General features: G+C 32.8%; 3 protein-coding genes and 1 non-coding gene across 4 annotated transcripts; 3 read left to right on the top strand and 1 right to left on the bottom strand.

The window, feature by feature from the left end:
- Positions 1-378: 378 nt before the first annotated feature.
- Positions 379-2858, top strand: LOC109816710 (Concanavalin A-like lectin protein kinase family protein). Its single transcript, XM_020381796.3, has one exon. The coding sequence runs from the start codon at positions 602-604 to the stop codon at positions 2600-2602; it is 2001 nt and encodes a 666-aa protein (XP_020237385.1). The 5' UTR covers positions 379-601; the 3' UTR covers positions 2603-2858.
- Positions 2859-2973: 115 nt separating this feature from the next.
- On the bottom strand, positions 2974-6931 carry LOC109816702 (uncharacterized). The gene is made up of 5 exons (XM_020381788.3): positions 6675-6931; positions 4622-6441; positions 3924-4125; positions 3638-3831; positions 2974-3555 (listed from the first exon to the last, which is right to left on the bottom strand). Exons 2-5 carry the CDS (start codon positions 6408-6410, stop codon positions 3470-3472), a joined length of 2271 nt encoding a protein of 756 aa, XP_020237377.1. The 5' UTR covers positions 6411-6441; positions 6675-6931; the 3' UTR covers positions 2974-3469.
- Positions 6932-11103: 4172 nt separating this feature from the next.
- On the top strand, positions 11104-13255 carry LOC109816725 (thaumatin-like protein). The gene is made up of 2 exons (XM_083071356.1): positions 11104-11548; positions 12219-13255. Exons 1-2 carry the CDS (start codon positions 11404-11406, stop codon positions 12911-12913), a joined length of 840 nt encoding a protein of 279 aa, XP_082927482.1. The 5' UTR covers positions 11104-11403; the 3' UTR covers positions 12914-13255.
- Positions 13256-13912: 657 nt separating this feature from the next.
- On the top strand, positions 13913-17575 carry LOC109816704 (uncharacterized). The gene is made up of 2 exons (XR_014432844.1): positions 13913-15689; positions 17186-17575. It is a non-coding gene; the product is annotated as an uncharacterized LOC109816704 (transcript).
- Positions 17576-17786: the final 211 nt, after the last annotated feature.

Genomic DNA, 17786 nt, shown 5'->3' with positions numbered 1-17786 from the left:
ACTTAAAATAAAAGCCAAGGCTCGGAAAATGACAGCTTTCTTTGCTGAGTTGACGCTGACTCTCAATTTAATTATATCTAAAACACTTTAAAGAACATATAATCCAAAATAACAATCATATTAAGCTAAAATACTTTCCATTACATTGATTCCAGTAACACTTGAATTTAAAAAGCAAAAGAAAAAAGATATCTGATACATGTAAATTATAAAGATATCATCACATGTCAATGCCATACACTGCACAACTAATTATGTAAACCAAGCGTACAAGCCAATAAATGCGATTGCATAGTAGATAACAAATTTTAAGGGAAAGGGACAATAGGAGAAGATAGCAACATACAAGTGAATGTGCGTAATGATGAGATACAAAATGGGTACTGTGTTAAGTCCCCATCCGTTGAAAACACTAAACATGTGAAGGAAATCAAACAAAAGAGCAATAACCACGTTTCTGTTTATAACCCACAAACACAGCACAACACACCGCACTATTTCTGCTTACTTAATAACACTCGCTCCTCTTCATTCAAATTCAAACAAACAAGGCACATGAAACAACTTGTGTCAGTGTCATATTTACCTGCACTTGTCACAAATGGCCAAAACCAAAACATTTGTGCTTTTACCTCTCTCTGTTTTGATCCTTGCTCTGGCTACAAACCCTGTTAAATCTGAGCAACAAGAGCTATTCTTCAACGGGTTTGGTGACGGTTCCGCAAACATAACCTTAAACGGAGGAGCAGTGATTGAACACAAGGGCTTACTCCGGTTGACAAACGAGACTCGGAGAGTAATCGGGCACGCGTTTTATCCAACCCCAATTCAGTTCAAGCCCAAAAACTCCTCCGAAGCTTTCTCCTTCTCCACCGCTTTCGCGTTTGCGATCGTCCCTCAGTACCCGAAACTCGGTGGCCACGGCTTCGCCTTCACCATTTCGCGCTCCACATCGCTCGCGGACGCGTACCCCAGCCAGTACCTGGGCCTCCTCAACCCAAGCGATGTGGGGAACTTCTCAAACCACCTTTTCGCAGTGGAATTCGACACCGTCCAAGACTTCGAGTTCGGGGACATCAACGACAACCACGTCGGCATCAACCTCAACAACATGGTCTCCAACAAATCCGTGGAAGCGGCGTTTTACCCCAACAACGGCTCCACCAACAAGCAAAGCCTCAATTTGAAGAGTGGTGAAGTAACTCAAGCATGGGTCGATTACGATTCATCAAAACACCAATTGGAAGTTAGACTCTCCCCAACTTCCTCCAAACCCACTTCACCAATCTTGTCATACAAAGTAGACCTCTCACCGATTCTCCAAGATTCCATGTACGTGGGGTTCTCTTCTTCAACAGGGTTACTCGCTAGCTCCCACTATATCTTAGGTTGGAGCTTCAAAATAAACGGAGAGGCCAAGAGTCTCTCCTTAAAAAACCTCCCTTCACTAAATTCATCAAGCAAAACTCAAAAGCCCTTAATCTTAGGACTCACACTTTCTCTCTCCGCTTTGGTTCTAACACTCGCTGCGTTGTACCTCTTCAGAAAGATGAGAAACTCGGAAGTGATCGAAGCTTGGGAAATGGATATTGGTCCACACAGATTCCCATACAAAGAGCTAGACAAAGCGACGAAAGGGTTCAAGGACAAGAACCTGCTCGGGTTCGGTGGGTTCGGGCGTGTGTACAAAGGGGTGCTCCCGAAGTCCCACATCGAAGTCGCGGTGAAGCGAGTATCGCACGAGTCGACACAAGGCATGCAAGAGTTCGTGTCGGAGATTTCAACCATAGGAAGGCTTCGACATAGGAACCTAGTACAGTTACTGGGTTGGTGTCGGAAGCAAAACGAACTTTTACTAGTGTACGATTTCATGCGAAACGGAAGCTTAGACAAGTACCTATTCGATGAACCGAGGGTGATTTTAACGTGGGAGCAGAGGTTTAGGATAATAAAAGGCGTGGCTTGGGGGTTGGTTTACTTGCACGAGGAGTGGGAGCAAACGGTGATTCACAGAGACGTTAAAGCAGGGAACGTATTGTTGGACGGAGAAATGAACGGAAGGTTGGGGGATTTTGGGTTGGCGAAGCTTTACGAGCACGGTTCCAACCCTAGCACGACCAGGGTGGTGGGGACGTTGGGTTACCTTGCGCCGGAGCTCACGCGGACGGGGAAGCCCACGGCGAGTTCCGACGTGTTTGCGTTCGGGGCGCTCATGCTGGAGGTGGCGTGCGGGCGGAGGCCGATTGAGGCCAAGGCGTTGCCGGAGGAGCTCGTGCTGGTGGAGTGGGTGTGGGAGCGGTGGCGCGTGGGGGCGGCGCTGGCGGTGGTGGATTCGCGCCTGGGAGGGGTGTTTGATGAGGTGGAGGCTCTGCTGGTGCTAAGGCTGGGGTTGCTGTGTTCCGTGGAGGCGCCGGAGAAGAGGCCGAGCATGCGGCAGGTGGTGAGGTACCTGGAGGGGGAGGTGGCGCCGCCTCCGGTGGTGGTGGAGGGGAAGAGAGGCGGTGGGGAATTGGCGCATTCGTATTCCTTTTGCGACAGGGCGAATACGTGGTCGTCGGCGGGTGATGACGTGTCCTCTTTATCGCTTTCCGGTGGCCGGTAGGGTAGTTAGGGGGACACATACATACAAAAAGTGTCATTCAAATGTTGCACTATATTAGATTAGATTAGATTCTCTTCTCTTTACCTGTCCCTACCCAATTTTTCTCTGGTAATTTTTTCTTTTGGTGGGGATTGTATCCCCTAATATATTGTTGAATTATTAGGTTTTGATTTTTCAATGTTTAATTAAATTTATTTGTTTAATTAAAAGTAATTAAAGTCTTTAATTTTCTTATATGTAATCTCTATTTCACCTATACAGAGATATTTTTAACTGTCAAATATATTATTATTAAAATAAATAAATTACTGAGATTAAATGTATTTATATTAAAAAAAAAAGTTCACAATTAATAGTTTGATTCACGATGGTTACAAAACACGCACTACATAAACTCTTTAATAACGTCCACGTTAATCCCACTCCTAAAGAAGCGGAAAATCAGGACACATGAGCTTGTAGATTTGGGATCATCTATTACAGTAATTCATTAGACAAATCCCGGGCAAAAATGAAAAGTTGAAGGTTCGATTAGCCCCTTCCCTTCCTTCCTTTTCATTTATTTTCAGTTTGCAAGAGCTGTACACACTACTAGTAGTGCAAGATATGCAGCATGACTATTAACTATAGAACACGTAACTGTACAAGAGCATTGCAATAATGCCGGTTCATATATCTAACAATAAATAGAATGCCCCCTCTTTTCCACCTCATCAGTTTCCCTCCATTTATTTCCAAGATCAACTTCTGCCAACAAGCACTTGGGAAACAATTGAAACATGTGGATATTACACTTTTTCCTGCATTAGGCAATAATGTAGAAAGCTATCAGCACAGATTCCACGAACAAAAGCATGATTCTACTGATCATTCGCTAAGGTTCACCAACTTGTCTCCAGTGTTTTCATCCTCACTATCTTTCCCATCACTGAAAATCTCATCATCATCAAACCCTATAATCAGCGGAAAACATGTTAGTTAATAACATTTTCTACCGCACAGTTTCCATATCCTTTATAAGTACATGCAGTTTACCTTCACCCAGTTCTTCAGTTTCATCATTTAAAGGCCTTAAAAGCATTGTGTTAACAGAAGATGGATCCAGTGCCATCCAATCTGAGTTCCCGTACTCGTCTAAATATAAATCCCTTGGTCTGATCCATTCATCAACGCTGCTAATGCTGTCAAATGATAGGGGATCACTAGAATCTGGTTCTTTACTCATAAACCTGAAAGAAAGAAAAACCAAACAATACATTATAATTCCCTTCAACTGGCAACTGCATTAAAACAATTTAAATATACAACAATTCAAGCTCACATTTGTCTTAATCGCAAGTTGCAGTGAACAAAAACAAGATCAGTAAGATGTTGGCGCTCTATATAATTCCTTGTGTTGACTGTTTGCTCAAAAGGAATCTGGTTTCTCTTGCAGGACATCATACTAGATGTTTGGCTGAGAATACGAATTGCTAACCGCGATAAATTAGGGCAACCTCCTCCATATGTTGACCACCATTCAGCTGAAAAAAAATAATATGCAAGTGACGAGGCAGTTTAAAAAGAAGTCATGAGAGAAAGTAAGAAGGGAAAAACTCAAATGGATGTCTTGTGTGATACAAATTTAAATTCTCATGCACAAAAGTCACACATAGAACCCAACTGTTGTTTGTGTAAATCCAGACAGGTTATAACCCATCGGTGCAGGATTTGAAAAGAACTATGCTGACAGTGATTAAAGTTATTTGTGCAGAGCATTCAAAGAAAATTTCAACTTCAACTTCTATAGCATTGTTCATCATGTCAAAGCGTAAAGCCTTGACACAAGTGAATTTTTGTCCTCTTTCAGCTTATCAGTTTTGACATCAACACTCCCATACTATAACTATTTTTATACGTACTATGTATTGATTCTAATTTATTTTTTCAATGAAGTTACTTAATATTGGGAAGTTAAATCACAAAATAGCAATTGAATATACTAATGTTATCTAGGAGAATGGGTCATTGGCCTCTTACAAGGAAGCAAATTATCTCTAGCTCTGACTGCCATCTTTCTCCCAAAGTCTCCTGCAGCAGACTTGTATAAATTTATCTCTTTGATAATTTTATCTTGGACTCTTGTATCAGGTATCAATCTCTCTATGCAGTCAAACATCCCTGAGACAATCTGACCATGTATATCTCCTTGAATACTATAGAAGAACTTTGGATTAAGGTAGAATCCAGCAGAATGAAGAGGATGATGCCACAGCCTTTCCCATCTATGATGTATAATATTCCAGTACACCATATATTCCTCCCTCTTACCAAGAGCTTTTTTAATTGCTTCTTTTGCCCGGTACATTCCAGCATAAACGTATCCCATTGCAGGTCTCATCTCACTACCAGCTATTCTCAGAATCTTTAAGAGAGGAACCGTTAGACGAACAATCATGTCACACGAGGACCAAAATGTTTGATTGCTTAGGCAATCCAACATTTCAAGACCTGCTGTTTTCTTTGAGTATGGGCTATCCGCCCACTCCTGAGAAGTGACCAACGCCTGTAAATTGTGTTTAAGATCAACCATCCGCTTCAATGAGGTAAAGTTTGTAGCAAAGCGTGAGAAAGAAGGATCCACAATATCATTCCCTAAGGTATACCTTTTAACCATATTCAAAATTGCACCGTAATTGTACACAAATCTTGTTATAGATTTAGCTTGTTCGATCACTGCACTAATCCACTCAAGATTTCCGAAATCTTCGAGTATTGAATCAATGCAATAAGCTACAGAAGGGCTCCAATAGAGGGTAGGAAAAGTATCACTCAGCCGTCTACCGGCAATAGCATATTGTTCTTCACCAGACGTGATCACTTGCAGCACTTGCCCAACTCCAACTTCTTCTACTACTTGTTTTATCAAGTCATATAGAAAATCTGCAGAAGCTGAATTCTCAGTAGCATCAAAGGACTTCAAAAAGACTATGCCTTCAGGACAATATGCCAAAAAGCTTATCAGTATTCTACCGGTTTCTGTTGTCCATTGGTCAACCAAAATGGAACAGCCAGTCCTTCCCCAAGTCATCTTGCATCTATCTATATCATTCTTCACTTCCTCCACAGAATTCTTCAGGATCCAACCCCGAAGTTCATGATGCGAGGGCCGTTCAAAACCCACCCCCCTTGAAGCAATTGCATCAACCATTTCATGAAAATAGACTGAGTTCACGGCATCAAAAGGTGCACCAATATCATACAAAAACCGGCCTATTGCCATATGAATGTGGTTGTCCATCTTTTTGGGAAACAATGCACTCTTCTCCAAAGCAACAACACCCTCAGAGTTTGCATAAACTGCTGCAGGATTCTTGCTGGCTCTCATTTTCTTCCTCCTTTCTATACCTCTACTCATTCCTTCACCAGGATTCAGTGCCAGACTAGAACTGTGCTCAATTCCAATAGCCTGGATCCCCTCATTCATATCCACCTGATTGGGAACTGAGTTGACAACAGTGGTCAAAGGGTTAACACTCATAATCTCCTCCTCAATTTTCTGCTTCCTCCTCTTTTTGACCACAACCCCATCCAAACTCTGCTGCATGTGAAGCCTCACATCAGAGGGGACACGGCTACAAGTGGATGCATTCCCTTTCTGACAAGCAAGGTGTTCCTTAATCCTATGAATCCCGCCACCCTTAAACATCTTCAGACAATATATGCACTTTAGCTGCACCTTATCCCCATTCTTAAACATCTGAACATGTTTCCATGCCGGGTCATGCTTTTGGGATGTAATTGGCACTGGTTCCAGATTTGAGCCCATTTTTTCCCTATAATCACACCAACCACTACCACTGCGGAGATTAATAACAATAACATAACAGCCATGTTAGTGTGAGGGCAACAAAAGCAATCACTTTCTCGTGACCCAAATCTGTATTCAGTTTCCACAGAGCCAAATTGTTATGAAGTTTCAGTCTTTGTTCAAAATCAAATCCTTACAGATTCTGGGTCTGGTTTTGAAAGAAAAAAAAAATCGGAAATTGAAGAACAAAAAAGAGAGAGAAGGGAAAAGAAAAGTGCATACCCGGTTTGATGAATCGCTTTTTTTGTTTTTTTAATCGATGGGGGAGAGACGGAATAGGAAGAGAAAACGAACCGAGTCCAAAAGAAGAGAAGAGAACCGTGAAGATGTGACCGGACGGACCGGTTAGGGCATTGAGAGTGGGATCCGGTTGAGTTGGCTTTGCTGTTAATGGATCCGGTTTCAGCGGTAAAAGAGAGCTGGCCGGACCGGTTTGTTTTGCCACCGAATGGGAAAACCGATATTTGTGCCTCTCCTCCGGAGCCAACTTTCATGCTTTTATGTTATTATTATTATTAGTTGTTATTTTTATTCTTGTAATTATCAAATCAAATGTCAAGTAACCCGAAATCATGAAGAAGAAAAAAGATAATCATTTCTTTACCTAGTTGAAAATAAAATAAAAAAATAAAATTCCAATGTATTTATTTTTCCTTTAATTTTAGTTTTAAAATTTCCCTTTCTTTCTCCCATCAAACTAAACAAAGCATGAGTAAGACCATGGTCCTTATACTCCTATGATTAAGAAAACAAAGACTTTTTGTTCTACCACTATAACCACTAGATATAGATAGAAAGGACCGTTTTAGTGTCAACAAGATTTTTTTTTTTCATGACAAGTTATTGGTTAATTAAAATTTATGATCTAATATGTGAATCAATTCACATGTAATTTTTTTAGTTTGATAATAAGTAATTTTAATTTCAAGTTGAATATGTAATTATATTAAATATTTAGAAAGAATTTTATCATTTATAGTAATTTTATCTAATTCAAACAATTAAACAAGATTATTTATAATAGTTTGATACTTGTAATCTTTAATAAAAATTAAATTAGATTATATGGACCTTATTTAGAGGAATCTATTTAAATTTGAACTAGTGAATAGTCACAAATTAAAATCAAAATGTTACGTTAATGAAAATATACTTCAGGAACTATGGCTTTCATGAAAAAAAAAATGTTATGATTGTCAAATTGATGGAAAAAGCATTAGTTTCCTCACGATGAGAGTCTAGTTGAAGGCAAGTTGATGGATGTGCTAGACATTAATAATGAAGCTTATTTTATGGTGAATTTCAATTTGGTGGAAGATCGAGAGAAAAATATCAAAGGAAGGCCTAAGATGATATTTGTTTATTATTTCATAGTTCGGCCAAGAACTTCAAACCTTGTGATTTTGAAGGTGAAAAGTAATAACACTCTAGTTAAAATATGATTTTCTTGTCTTGGATGAATGGTATTTTTGGCTATATCATCTATTGTGGGTAGGCCAATCAAGGTAAACAGAAATAATATCATCTTGGATGGAATAGTGCTTTTGAATATGTATAAAGGGTGATTTGCTAAAGTGTGTGTGGGCACTAACTTGAACCAAATGGTGTGGTATGAAGATTATGGTTTCGCAATAACTGGTTCAATGTGAAATATGAAGAGCTACATCTGATGTGCAAGTGTTGTAGTCTCTTTGGTCATATCATTGGAACATGTGCAAAGAGGAAGCATAATGAGGTCATGATATAGCTAAAGGTTGTGATGCTTGAGGGTGAAATAGTAGAGATGACAAAAATATTCGTAATTGCAGGTATCTGTAATAAAATTTATTATGGATAATAAATGGGTAGTCTAAATGGATACTCATGGATAATAAGTACGGGTATTTTTTTACCCATTTATAAATGGGGTGGGGTGGATATGATAGTATTCGTATCTGTAGGTACCTAATTAATAAAATTTCTTAAATTATAAAATTGATGTATTTTAAGTTATTGATTATCTTATATTTTTTATTATTTTTAATATCAACAAAATTAATGTTAAATACAAGTTTAAAAGTTATTAATTTTTTATTTTTAATATTTCAATGACATCAAATACAAACTTAAAATTATTTGTAATATGATTTTTTATTTTTTAATTTCTTAAAAAAATCATAATTATCCATGAATATTCATGCGTCTCCACATATATTTAAAAAGTTCATAAATATTCGCTTAACAGGTATCCGCATGAATATGGGATAAGTATGGACGAATTTTTATCTTACCTGATAGAGACAAGTATACTACTATCCGCCTCCACTGGATCCCATTATCATCCCTATAAAGGAGCATTGAATAGGGGCAACATAAGTACCCATGAAAAACTTATCCCTACAAAATATTACAAATGTCATTAAATCATAGGAAAGAAAATATGCATGGTGATTGGTTGTTGGTTAAAAAATGAAAATATTCAACTAAATGCACTAACCACGGTAAATGTGGTATAAAGTATGGAATGATATAAAAAGAAAGATTCACAAAAGACAAATATATGATTGAATAAATTAAATGTACTAAATGATCATAATATTGGAGAGAATGGTGTAAGATTTTCAAGTGACATTTGCAACTAAGGATGGATTTGTGCAAAGAAGCTTGGATGGTAAGCAATAATATCAACATATATAGATATTTCAATTACATCATGAACAAATAAACAATTGCACAATAATCAATGTATATGAATGAAACCTACGCATGTGTCTAATTATGTGTTTGATCATACATTAAAGACGTGATTTTCTACATCTAAATCTAAATTAAAATTACATATAGTAATTTTTCTATCTCAAACGTGAATTTCATGTTAGACATGACTAATTGATTTATATCCAAAAACATTCTAAATCTACTCTTACAAGACAACTTTTAATGATAGAGAAAAGTATTTCCTTTTATGTATTTGGTGGAAGCCTTTTAAGTGTTTGTTTTTTAACATGAGGATGTCAATTTGAGTCGGATAATTCAAAAGACTGGTCTAGTACAAAATTCAACTTAAACGAGAGTTAATTAATCTAAAAGATTGAATGTAGACAAATAAAATCTTAAATGGTCACATTTGTCAAAGCACACTATTTGTTGATTCTAAGAATTGATTTGGTACAAATTAAATATAATTTAAATGTGATTTAATTAGTTCAAAAGATGGATCGTGATTGAATAAAATTTAAAATTGCATTTTTAATGAGCACTATTTATAAATTGTATTGTTAATGAAAGTTGCTAATGGATTAACTTGCTTTTGATATCATGTTATGAGAATTAAGAACAATAATGAATACCTTCAATTGCATAAGTAAACTCAATTACAAGAAATTAAATAATACATCAATTTTATATATTAAATACAAACTTTCATTTTGTATGAGAACGCTTTTAAGAGTTATTCTTTGATAAAAAGTTTTTAGAAATTTTTAAAGTTCTTATCTAATTCAGCTTTTATTTATCATAATTATTTATAAATTAAATTTTAATATTTTTAAAATAAAATTAATAAATAAAAATAATGTTATGCTACAATATAAATTATTTATCATAAATTTAAATTATAATTTATATGTTACTGTAAAAAATTACATACAATTCATATGTTTAAAAATATTTATTTTTACAAATTTAAATATAATTTATATATTTAAATGCAATATTTAATTATAAATATAATTTTTTATAAATTTTATTTTTATATAATAAATATTTAACATGTTTATTATCTGAGCTAAAATAGAGAAGACTAAACTATTTTTTTAGTGAGAGTGAATTATAAAATACATATGAAAAACAGAAAACTTACATTATATAACAATATTAAAATAATATTATGATTTTAAAATGAAATTATCTAATACTATTTTTAACTTGCAAATTAGAATTTTTTTCATCCATAGAATAAAGTAATTTGAAAAGTAAATATAACCTATAAATTAAATGTTATAAATATAATAATTAATAATCAATAAAATTCGTTGAGTTCACATATGCACTCATGTATATAAATAAAAATATACACTCTCGTATATAATTAATTACTTAAATGGCTTATGGATGGTAATCAAATAATTAAAATTAAATAATTTATTCATTTATTACGTTCATGCCAAATTAAACCAATCTATATGATTTTATTTTACAATTAAATTAATTTTTATATATTTCTCAATAATATCATACTAATAATTGTTATTAATTTTTAATGGTTAAACAATCTTAATTAAATATTAAATATTATTAATTTAATTAAATTGTAACACTAAAACTTCAGTACTCTTTTTTTTTTTCTTCAAAGAATTACACGTAAATTCATTGTTGGTTTTCAATTGAATTAATATTTTCCTCTAATTGAAGCCTATATTTTGTTTGGTTTAAGAAAGAAATAAAAAAAAACAAATAAAAGAGAGAAAAAGATTAGAAAATGAGATGATTTTTAAGTTGGTTAGTAGGGGAAAAACATAAAAGAAAAGAAAAACAATTTTTGTCTATATTTTATTTGTTATGTTTTAAATAAATATCCTCTTTTCTTCTAATATTAATGAAGTATTTAGAATAATAGAATATTAATTCACGTATTTCATGATCCTCTTTAATACTTACGTCTTTAGCAAATATGAGCTATAGTACAACAATCGTTTTAATGCTTTATCTTTGTTTTTGTGAAAAACATTAATGGTTACGAAGAGGCTCAAAGTAGGATATATTTTTTCATGATTTGTTTGAAACAAAAGTAGTTACCAACAATTATATTATTTTACTGTCAAAAAAAATTCTCTTATTAATATTTCGTCTCTAATTAAAAATAGAATAACATAATTTCGTAATTTTTGATTGTTTTAGAAGTATTAATTGGTACGTGATGAAGAAAAAGAGGTGAAAGTAGTGGGAAACGGTTTTGAAACATTAGTAGAAAATGGCTAAAATGAAGGAACCTCACTCCCCTTGCTTTTATGCACTATTAGGGAATGAAAGAGCACAAATTAACGGTTCCATTCTCCAAAATACAATGCCTACATCCTTCATTCTCTTCTGCATTCTGGTCTCCATCTCCCTCACAGGTTCTCATCTTCTTCCCTGATCTTCACAGTCACATGCATATTCCATCAAAGCTTCACAACTCATTATTACTTCATTACTACCATGAATTGAACTTCCTCGTTACATTATGTTACATTTTTGCTTCAATTCCTGCTCTCTATTTATTTTCTATTCTGTCTTACTCTAGTTAGTTGACATTCTTGAGAACTCTATAAGAGATCATGTAATATAAAACTATTTGTGTATATTTACTTAAACTTCCGTCATATACTGATCAGGTGCTTTACTTATGACTCACATTTGCATGTGTTTGGGTTTATGTTTGAATGTTTTTACCTTAATTAAAAGTATATTTGTTATAAAATTTTTAACTTTAACACAAAATTTACTGCTTATTGCATCTAATCAAATCGAAACATAGCCATACTTATACTAAAATCCCATTTGACATGAGTCAAATAGTGTGTTTACTTTTACATCTTGGATGTAGTTTTGCATGTTTACTAAGAAAAGCTAATAGTTGTTATAGCTTTCACATTCTAGATCTAATTTCTTAATCAGGTTGCAAACACTCAGTTAATTTGATTAATTACTAAAGCAAAACGTTTTGAAAAATAAAAATAAGTGTTATCAAGTATATGTTTTCCGGTATTAATTAACGTCCTTGATGCTGTTATATATGTTACACAGATGGGACACAACTCATAATTGTAAACAACTGCAAAGAAAGTGTATGGCCTGGAATTCTTGGCAATGGAGCACACCCTTCACCTAAAGATGGTGGGTTTCACCTCGGAAGCGGTGAAGAGATTGTTGTCCAAGTCCCCAAGGTTTGGTCAGGGAGAATCTGGGGCAGACAAGGTTGTTCCTTTGACCAACAAACAGGCAAAGGTTTTTGTCAAACAGGTGACTGTGGAGGCCTTTTACAATGCAATGGCCTTGGTGGAGTCCCTCCTGCAACCCTAGTGGAAATGACCCTTGGAACCTCTCAATCAAAGTTGCACTTCTATGATGTTAGTTTGGTTGATGGCTTTAACCTTCCAGTGTCCATGAAACCCTTATGTGTTGGTGTTGATCCTGGTGCTGATACCGGTGCCAATTGTGGTGTTGCGGGGTGTGAGGCTAACTTGAATGTTTATTGCCCTTCTGCATTGGTTGTGAAGAGTAATGGGAAGGTTGTGGGGTGCAAGAGTGCATGTTTGGCTGCAAAAACTGATAGGTATTGCTGCACTGGAGAGTTTGCTAAAACATGCAAGCCAACTGTGTTTGCTCGTCTTTTCAAGACCGTTTGCCCTCGAGCTTATAGCTATGCTAATGATGATTCCACAGTGCTCAAGACTTGTGTGGCACCTCGCTATGTCATTACGTTTTGTCCTCTACACTGATCAATGTGTCATGTTTTCAGTCTTTAGTTGTTCTTCAGTCTGAACTGTGATTCTCTTTGTTTAGAAATCTATTGTCTTATTAGTGCTCTATATTAAACGAAGACATCATTCGTAGATACTTAAATTTTTTAGACATGCATGTTAACAAGGGTTTAATTCCTAACTTTCATGCATAGAAAATGAGTGTTGATTGGGATGTCCTTATAGTATATAGGAAAAAATATTAGTGATCTATCCTCTAGGTTTTGATTAATTAATTATGACCAATTATTTCAATTATGAGATTGTTAATTGAGTCTCTTATAGTTGTATTTGGTGTGAATTTTGTTGTATGTGTATGAATAACGAGCTTATTTAGATAAAGTTTAAAAAGATTTTTGAGATTTTTTTTAAAGAGTATTTTTGAATAAAAAATTCTTAAATTTTTTTTTCTTCTAAATTTGTATTTAAATATACTTTATTTTGGGTTGAATTTCATAAAGCTTATAAGTTGTCTCAGGGAGGAAAAAGGAAGGCAAATAGCAGTTGGCACTTGCACACCATTTTTGTAGCCATTATTACACTAGCCTAACCTATGAAATATAGGACTAGTTTAAGTCTAAAAAGTATTCAACATACGTTATCACTTTATTAAAATATCAGTATGATAAATGCCAAAAATAAATATGACGTGAAATATGAAAAAAGAAATCGAGCAATGATTTTTAGAAACTCATTTTTTTTCTTCTAAATATCTAATTAATGTTTTTATAACTTTTATTAATTTCTTTATAATGTATTATACTATCACTTACCCTATATATTTTTTTTTCTTTTTTTTTTCTCATCAGGTGTTAATTAAATAAATTTGAGTGTCCGAAAATTATTTTTAAGAAATCAACAACACTCAGAATACTCTATTTGCCTGATAGAATTATGGCCATCGAATTTGCAGAAGTAGACAAGTGGTAGAGGCCACTTTGCAAAAGCCCATTTTGGCACTAATGAGTACTCTTGAATTGGTGACGAAATGATTAAAATCCACGACCTATTTCAGTCAGCTGATCTTGTTGAAAACTTGATATAAATTATGGTAATGAATTTTAAAAAAATATATATTAACGAAAAAATACATGGAAATTGATTTTTTTTTTCTTTTATATAATTATGATCCCTATTCCATGATTTCGCATCTTGTCAGTGGAAAAGAAAGAAAATGAAAGGACATGCAATGCATCGTTTTCACATTCGATTTGAGTACACCTACATAGCTAGAAGTAAATTTTTTGTTAAAAGTTTTGTTTTAATATTCAATGATGAATGAAATGAAATCAGAAAATAGAGTAAAATAAAGTTACATGTTTATAATGAAGTAAAAAGCTGTTTACTACAAAAGCATATATGTGAAAAAAATTATGCGATGGATTTACAATTTCAAACTCAACTTTATATTCGCCGATTTTTTTTTTCTTGGGTTCAGAAAACCAACAAAAAAACCCACGTCACTTTTTTAAAATTTAATTTACTTATATATTTTTAAACAAATCATATATTTAGTTATTAATTATATTTTTATTTAAGTAATATGTAAAAAGAAAAAAATATATGATTATAACTTTATATTTAAATATATGATTGTAACTTTACTATTTTAATTATTATTATTATTATTATTATTATTATTATTATCTAAATCATTTAACTATTAAGTAATTAACTTATATTTAATCATTATAAAAAAGTATAGGTTTTTAGGGTTGAGGTGGAACAGTAACCTTAATCCGACTCTGTCCTTACTCTCAACTTGGAAAAACTGAACCCTAACCTAGTTAAATTAAGTTTTTCTTTTCATAAATAATGGAAGCATGAGAATATGATATGAAATGATTTTCTTATTTAAGCTAAAAATAATAATTTTATATTAAAATTTAAAAAAAAAAACTTTACACTAATATATATCCAAAATTGCAATACAAAAATTTTACGAATGACATATGTTCTAACAATTTTATGCTATGATATTTGATAGAAGGCAAATAAATATTAAAAAAAATGCTGATTTGTACCAAAACAATTTCATCATATTAATGAGAACGAGTACTCTGTTAATAACATATCTAGACATTTTTAGTTTTAATTGATATTTGTTAAAAAAATATATAAAAAAGACATCCATTTCCATGCATAGGTTTGTATGTTTGTTTTTTCCTAATGAATAGCAGTGCTATAAATATACTTAATAACCAATCAGATTTACTCAAATCTTTTAGGGTTATCATCATTGGCATGTCATCAAACATTAATTCTCATATTTATCTTTTCCACGAAACTCAATGAGCTTGAGATATTAACAGAATTCATATCTGTGACTCATTTAATCTATTTATATATGTTAGCCGCGACTGACCCTATACTCAAGCCAAAACCAACGTAAATCTTTACACATGGATAAAGGATAAGTACAACAATTGTTTCAATTCTCTTCTTATACTCTTTCAATCAATTGAATGAAAAGCTCTCCAATGGCTTCAAACTCGATGAACAACAACAAAGAACATTTTCCCACTTGGACAAGATTGCAGAACAAACAATTTGAAAGGGCATTGGCCTTGTATGATGAAGACACCCCAGATCGGTGGCAAAATATTGCCAAAGAAGTTGGCAATAAATCGGTGGAGGAAGTGAAGAGACATTATGCAATTCTTTTGGAAGATCTTAGTAGTATAGAGTCGGGGCATGTTCCAATTCCCGATTATGATTTCTCAGAAAACATGGATGATGATGATCATGTAGAGAGGTAATTTACTATTTATTGCTTTTAAGATGTAACATAAATAGATTTCATTCTGCCTATGCATGCCTTTGTTTTTGGTTCTTGCATCGGGTTAATTTGGGTGAAAAAATCACACATTTTTTTTAAGTTAAACTTAATTGTAATTTTTTTTTTATTATCGAAGTTACACAATCTTGTCAATTTTAATCTACAATATATTTTTTCAGAAATTGTGCATTCATATTTTTAATTTTTTATGAATTTTGTTATTATGTTCCATTGGTTGTCTATTGGTATGACTATATTGACTACCAATACAATGATGTGTAATTAGGAATAAAATGATATTTTACGGTTGATAATGAAATGGTTTTACATGTAAAAGGGTAGCATTTGCAAGTTAGAATAGTACAAAATTTAAAGAAAGTAAATTTTAATTTTTTTTTATAATTTTTACTATTTATTATTTTCTTGCATTTTTTACCATATTTTTAAAATATTGCACATTTTATCTACACACTTTCAAAATATTGCATATTTTGTCCCTATACATTAGAAAATTAAAATACACATTTTACCCTCATATTAAACAACATCAAGGTCATCACTATGCATTGATTCATGTCAAAACAACATGTATATTAGCATCTCATTCTATATTAGCAATCAACTAATGGAATGGACAATCAATTTATGGAAAGAAAAAATTCGCAAAAGATTGAAAATATGGGTGCAAAATTTTATAAAAAAATAAAAAACAAGTCTTAAATGTACAAGATTATACAACTTTGGAAGAAAAAGTACAATTAAACTTTTAAGTTAAATAAAATAGTAAATGTTTTAAGCGTTAATAATTAAATAAAAAATACCCAAACAAAAATTTATAGACTTAAAAGATATTTTAAGATTTTGTGGTTATATCATATTTTTTGAAATGAATATCTTTAATGTATATCTAGCATTAAAAATAGATTAAAATATTAGTGACTTTATGGTAATATTGGAACAAACTACAAAGATGCAAAATGTCAAATTCTATAACATGGGAAGATGTATTGTTGAGTACTTGAGTGAGACTCAAACCATATAAAGCATATCTAATTGTAGAACTCATTTTGGGTTTCTAATTCCCTTTTTGTAGACCCCTAAATATCATGTAATATTTAAGAACTTAATTTATTTTATTTTTCAATGGAAGATCCTAACTTGAGTTCTTAATTTACTTTATGAGTTCTACAATGAACTCCACATATTTAGAGCTTTCTCCTTTTTACCGTAAGATCTTGGTTTTTGTAGATTCTTAAAAAAGAATCCATTCTAAATGTGAGAATCACATCACTACGCTCTTAAAAAAGAATGTAAGGTCCAAATCTTTCTAAGAACCCTTCAAATAACCTTCTATTGGAGATGACTAACATAAAGTGTAATTTATCCAAATTAATCACTAACATAACAATTAGTTATTGACATTTACCTATAAAAAAATTCTAATGCATCTTTTCTTTCTTTTAATTATGCAGGCATCCCAAGTATCTTAGTTTGAATTGAATGGTCCTGAGCAATTCAAATATCTATCAGTAGGACATACATGAAGACAAAGATGTGAGATATGTGTAATTAATAATTATTAAGAATAGCTTAATAATTTAGGATTAGGACAGATATAAGAGAAATTGGGTTTGTTCTTCACTGTCATTATTGTAATATCTTCTACTTATAAGAAAAAAAAGAAATGTTAGATATATGAAAAGACGGTGCAAGAATAAGCAATTTTTAATAAGTCAACCAATCTTTTTAATAAACATTTTCATTTTTTCAATGTATAAAGCCAACTTTATTTTTACTATCTTTCATTTTTTGTGAGTTCCGCGGCAATAAAGCCAACATGGGAACCTTAGTTTGCAATTCAACATTGCATGCTTCATTTTATCATAAACAAGTCAACAAAATCATATTAAAACCTTCTTCTCAAGACAAAATAAATACTTTCTCTCAACATTTTATTTTATTATTTTTTCACTATAATAAATTTACTTTATTGATCACATTCAATATAAAAAACTGGAATTACTTAGCCCCTAATAACTAATATTATCGTCGTTATAAAGGAACACAGTTTGA

Source organism: Cajanus cajan, chromosome 3, assembly GCF_000230855.2.
Source record: "Cajanus cajan strain Asha chromosome 3, NIPB_CcT2T_4, whole genome shotgun sequence".
Lineage (NCBI taxonomy): Eukaryota > Viridiplantae > Streptophyta > Magnoliopsida > Fabales > Fabaceae > Cajanus > Cajanus cajan.
Note: the sequence above shows the minus strand (reverse complement) of the source record. Positions and strands in the feature narration are given on the sequence as shown.

What these genes read in the sequence shown, in the direction of transcription:
- LOC109816710 (XM_020381796.3), top strand. Translation starts at nt 602, where the DNA reads ATGGCCAAAACCAAAACATTTGTGCTTTTACCTCTCTCTGTTTTGATC.
- LOC109816702 (XM_020381788.3), bottom strand. Translation starts at nt 6,410, where the DNA reads ATGGGCTCAAATCTGGAACCAGTGCCAATTACATCCCAAAAGCATGAC. An exon ending in AACTTGCGATTAAGACAAAT is followed by an intron (nt 3,832 to 3,923) that starts GTGAGCTTGAAT and finishes TCTTTCTTTCAG; the next exon opens with GTTTATGAGTAAAGAACCAG. An exon ending in AACTGAAGAACTGGGTGAAG is followed by an intron (nt 3,556 to 3,637) that starts GTAAACTGCATG and finishes CGCTGATTATAG; the next exon opens with GGTTTGATGATGATGAGATT.
- LOC109816725 (XM_083071356.1), top strand. Translation starts at nt 11,404, where the DNA reads ATGGCTAAAATGAAGGAACCTCACTCCCCTTGCTTTTATGCACTATTA. An exon ending in GGTCTCCATCTCCCTCACAG is followed by an intron (nt 11,549 to 12,218) that starts GTTCTCATCTTC and finishes TATGTTACACAG; the next exon opens with ATGGGACACAACTCATAATT.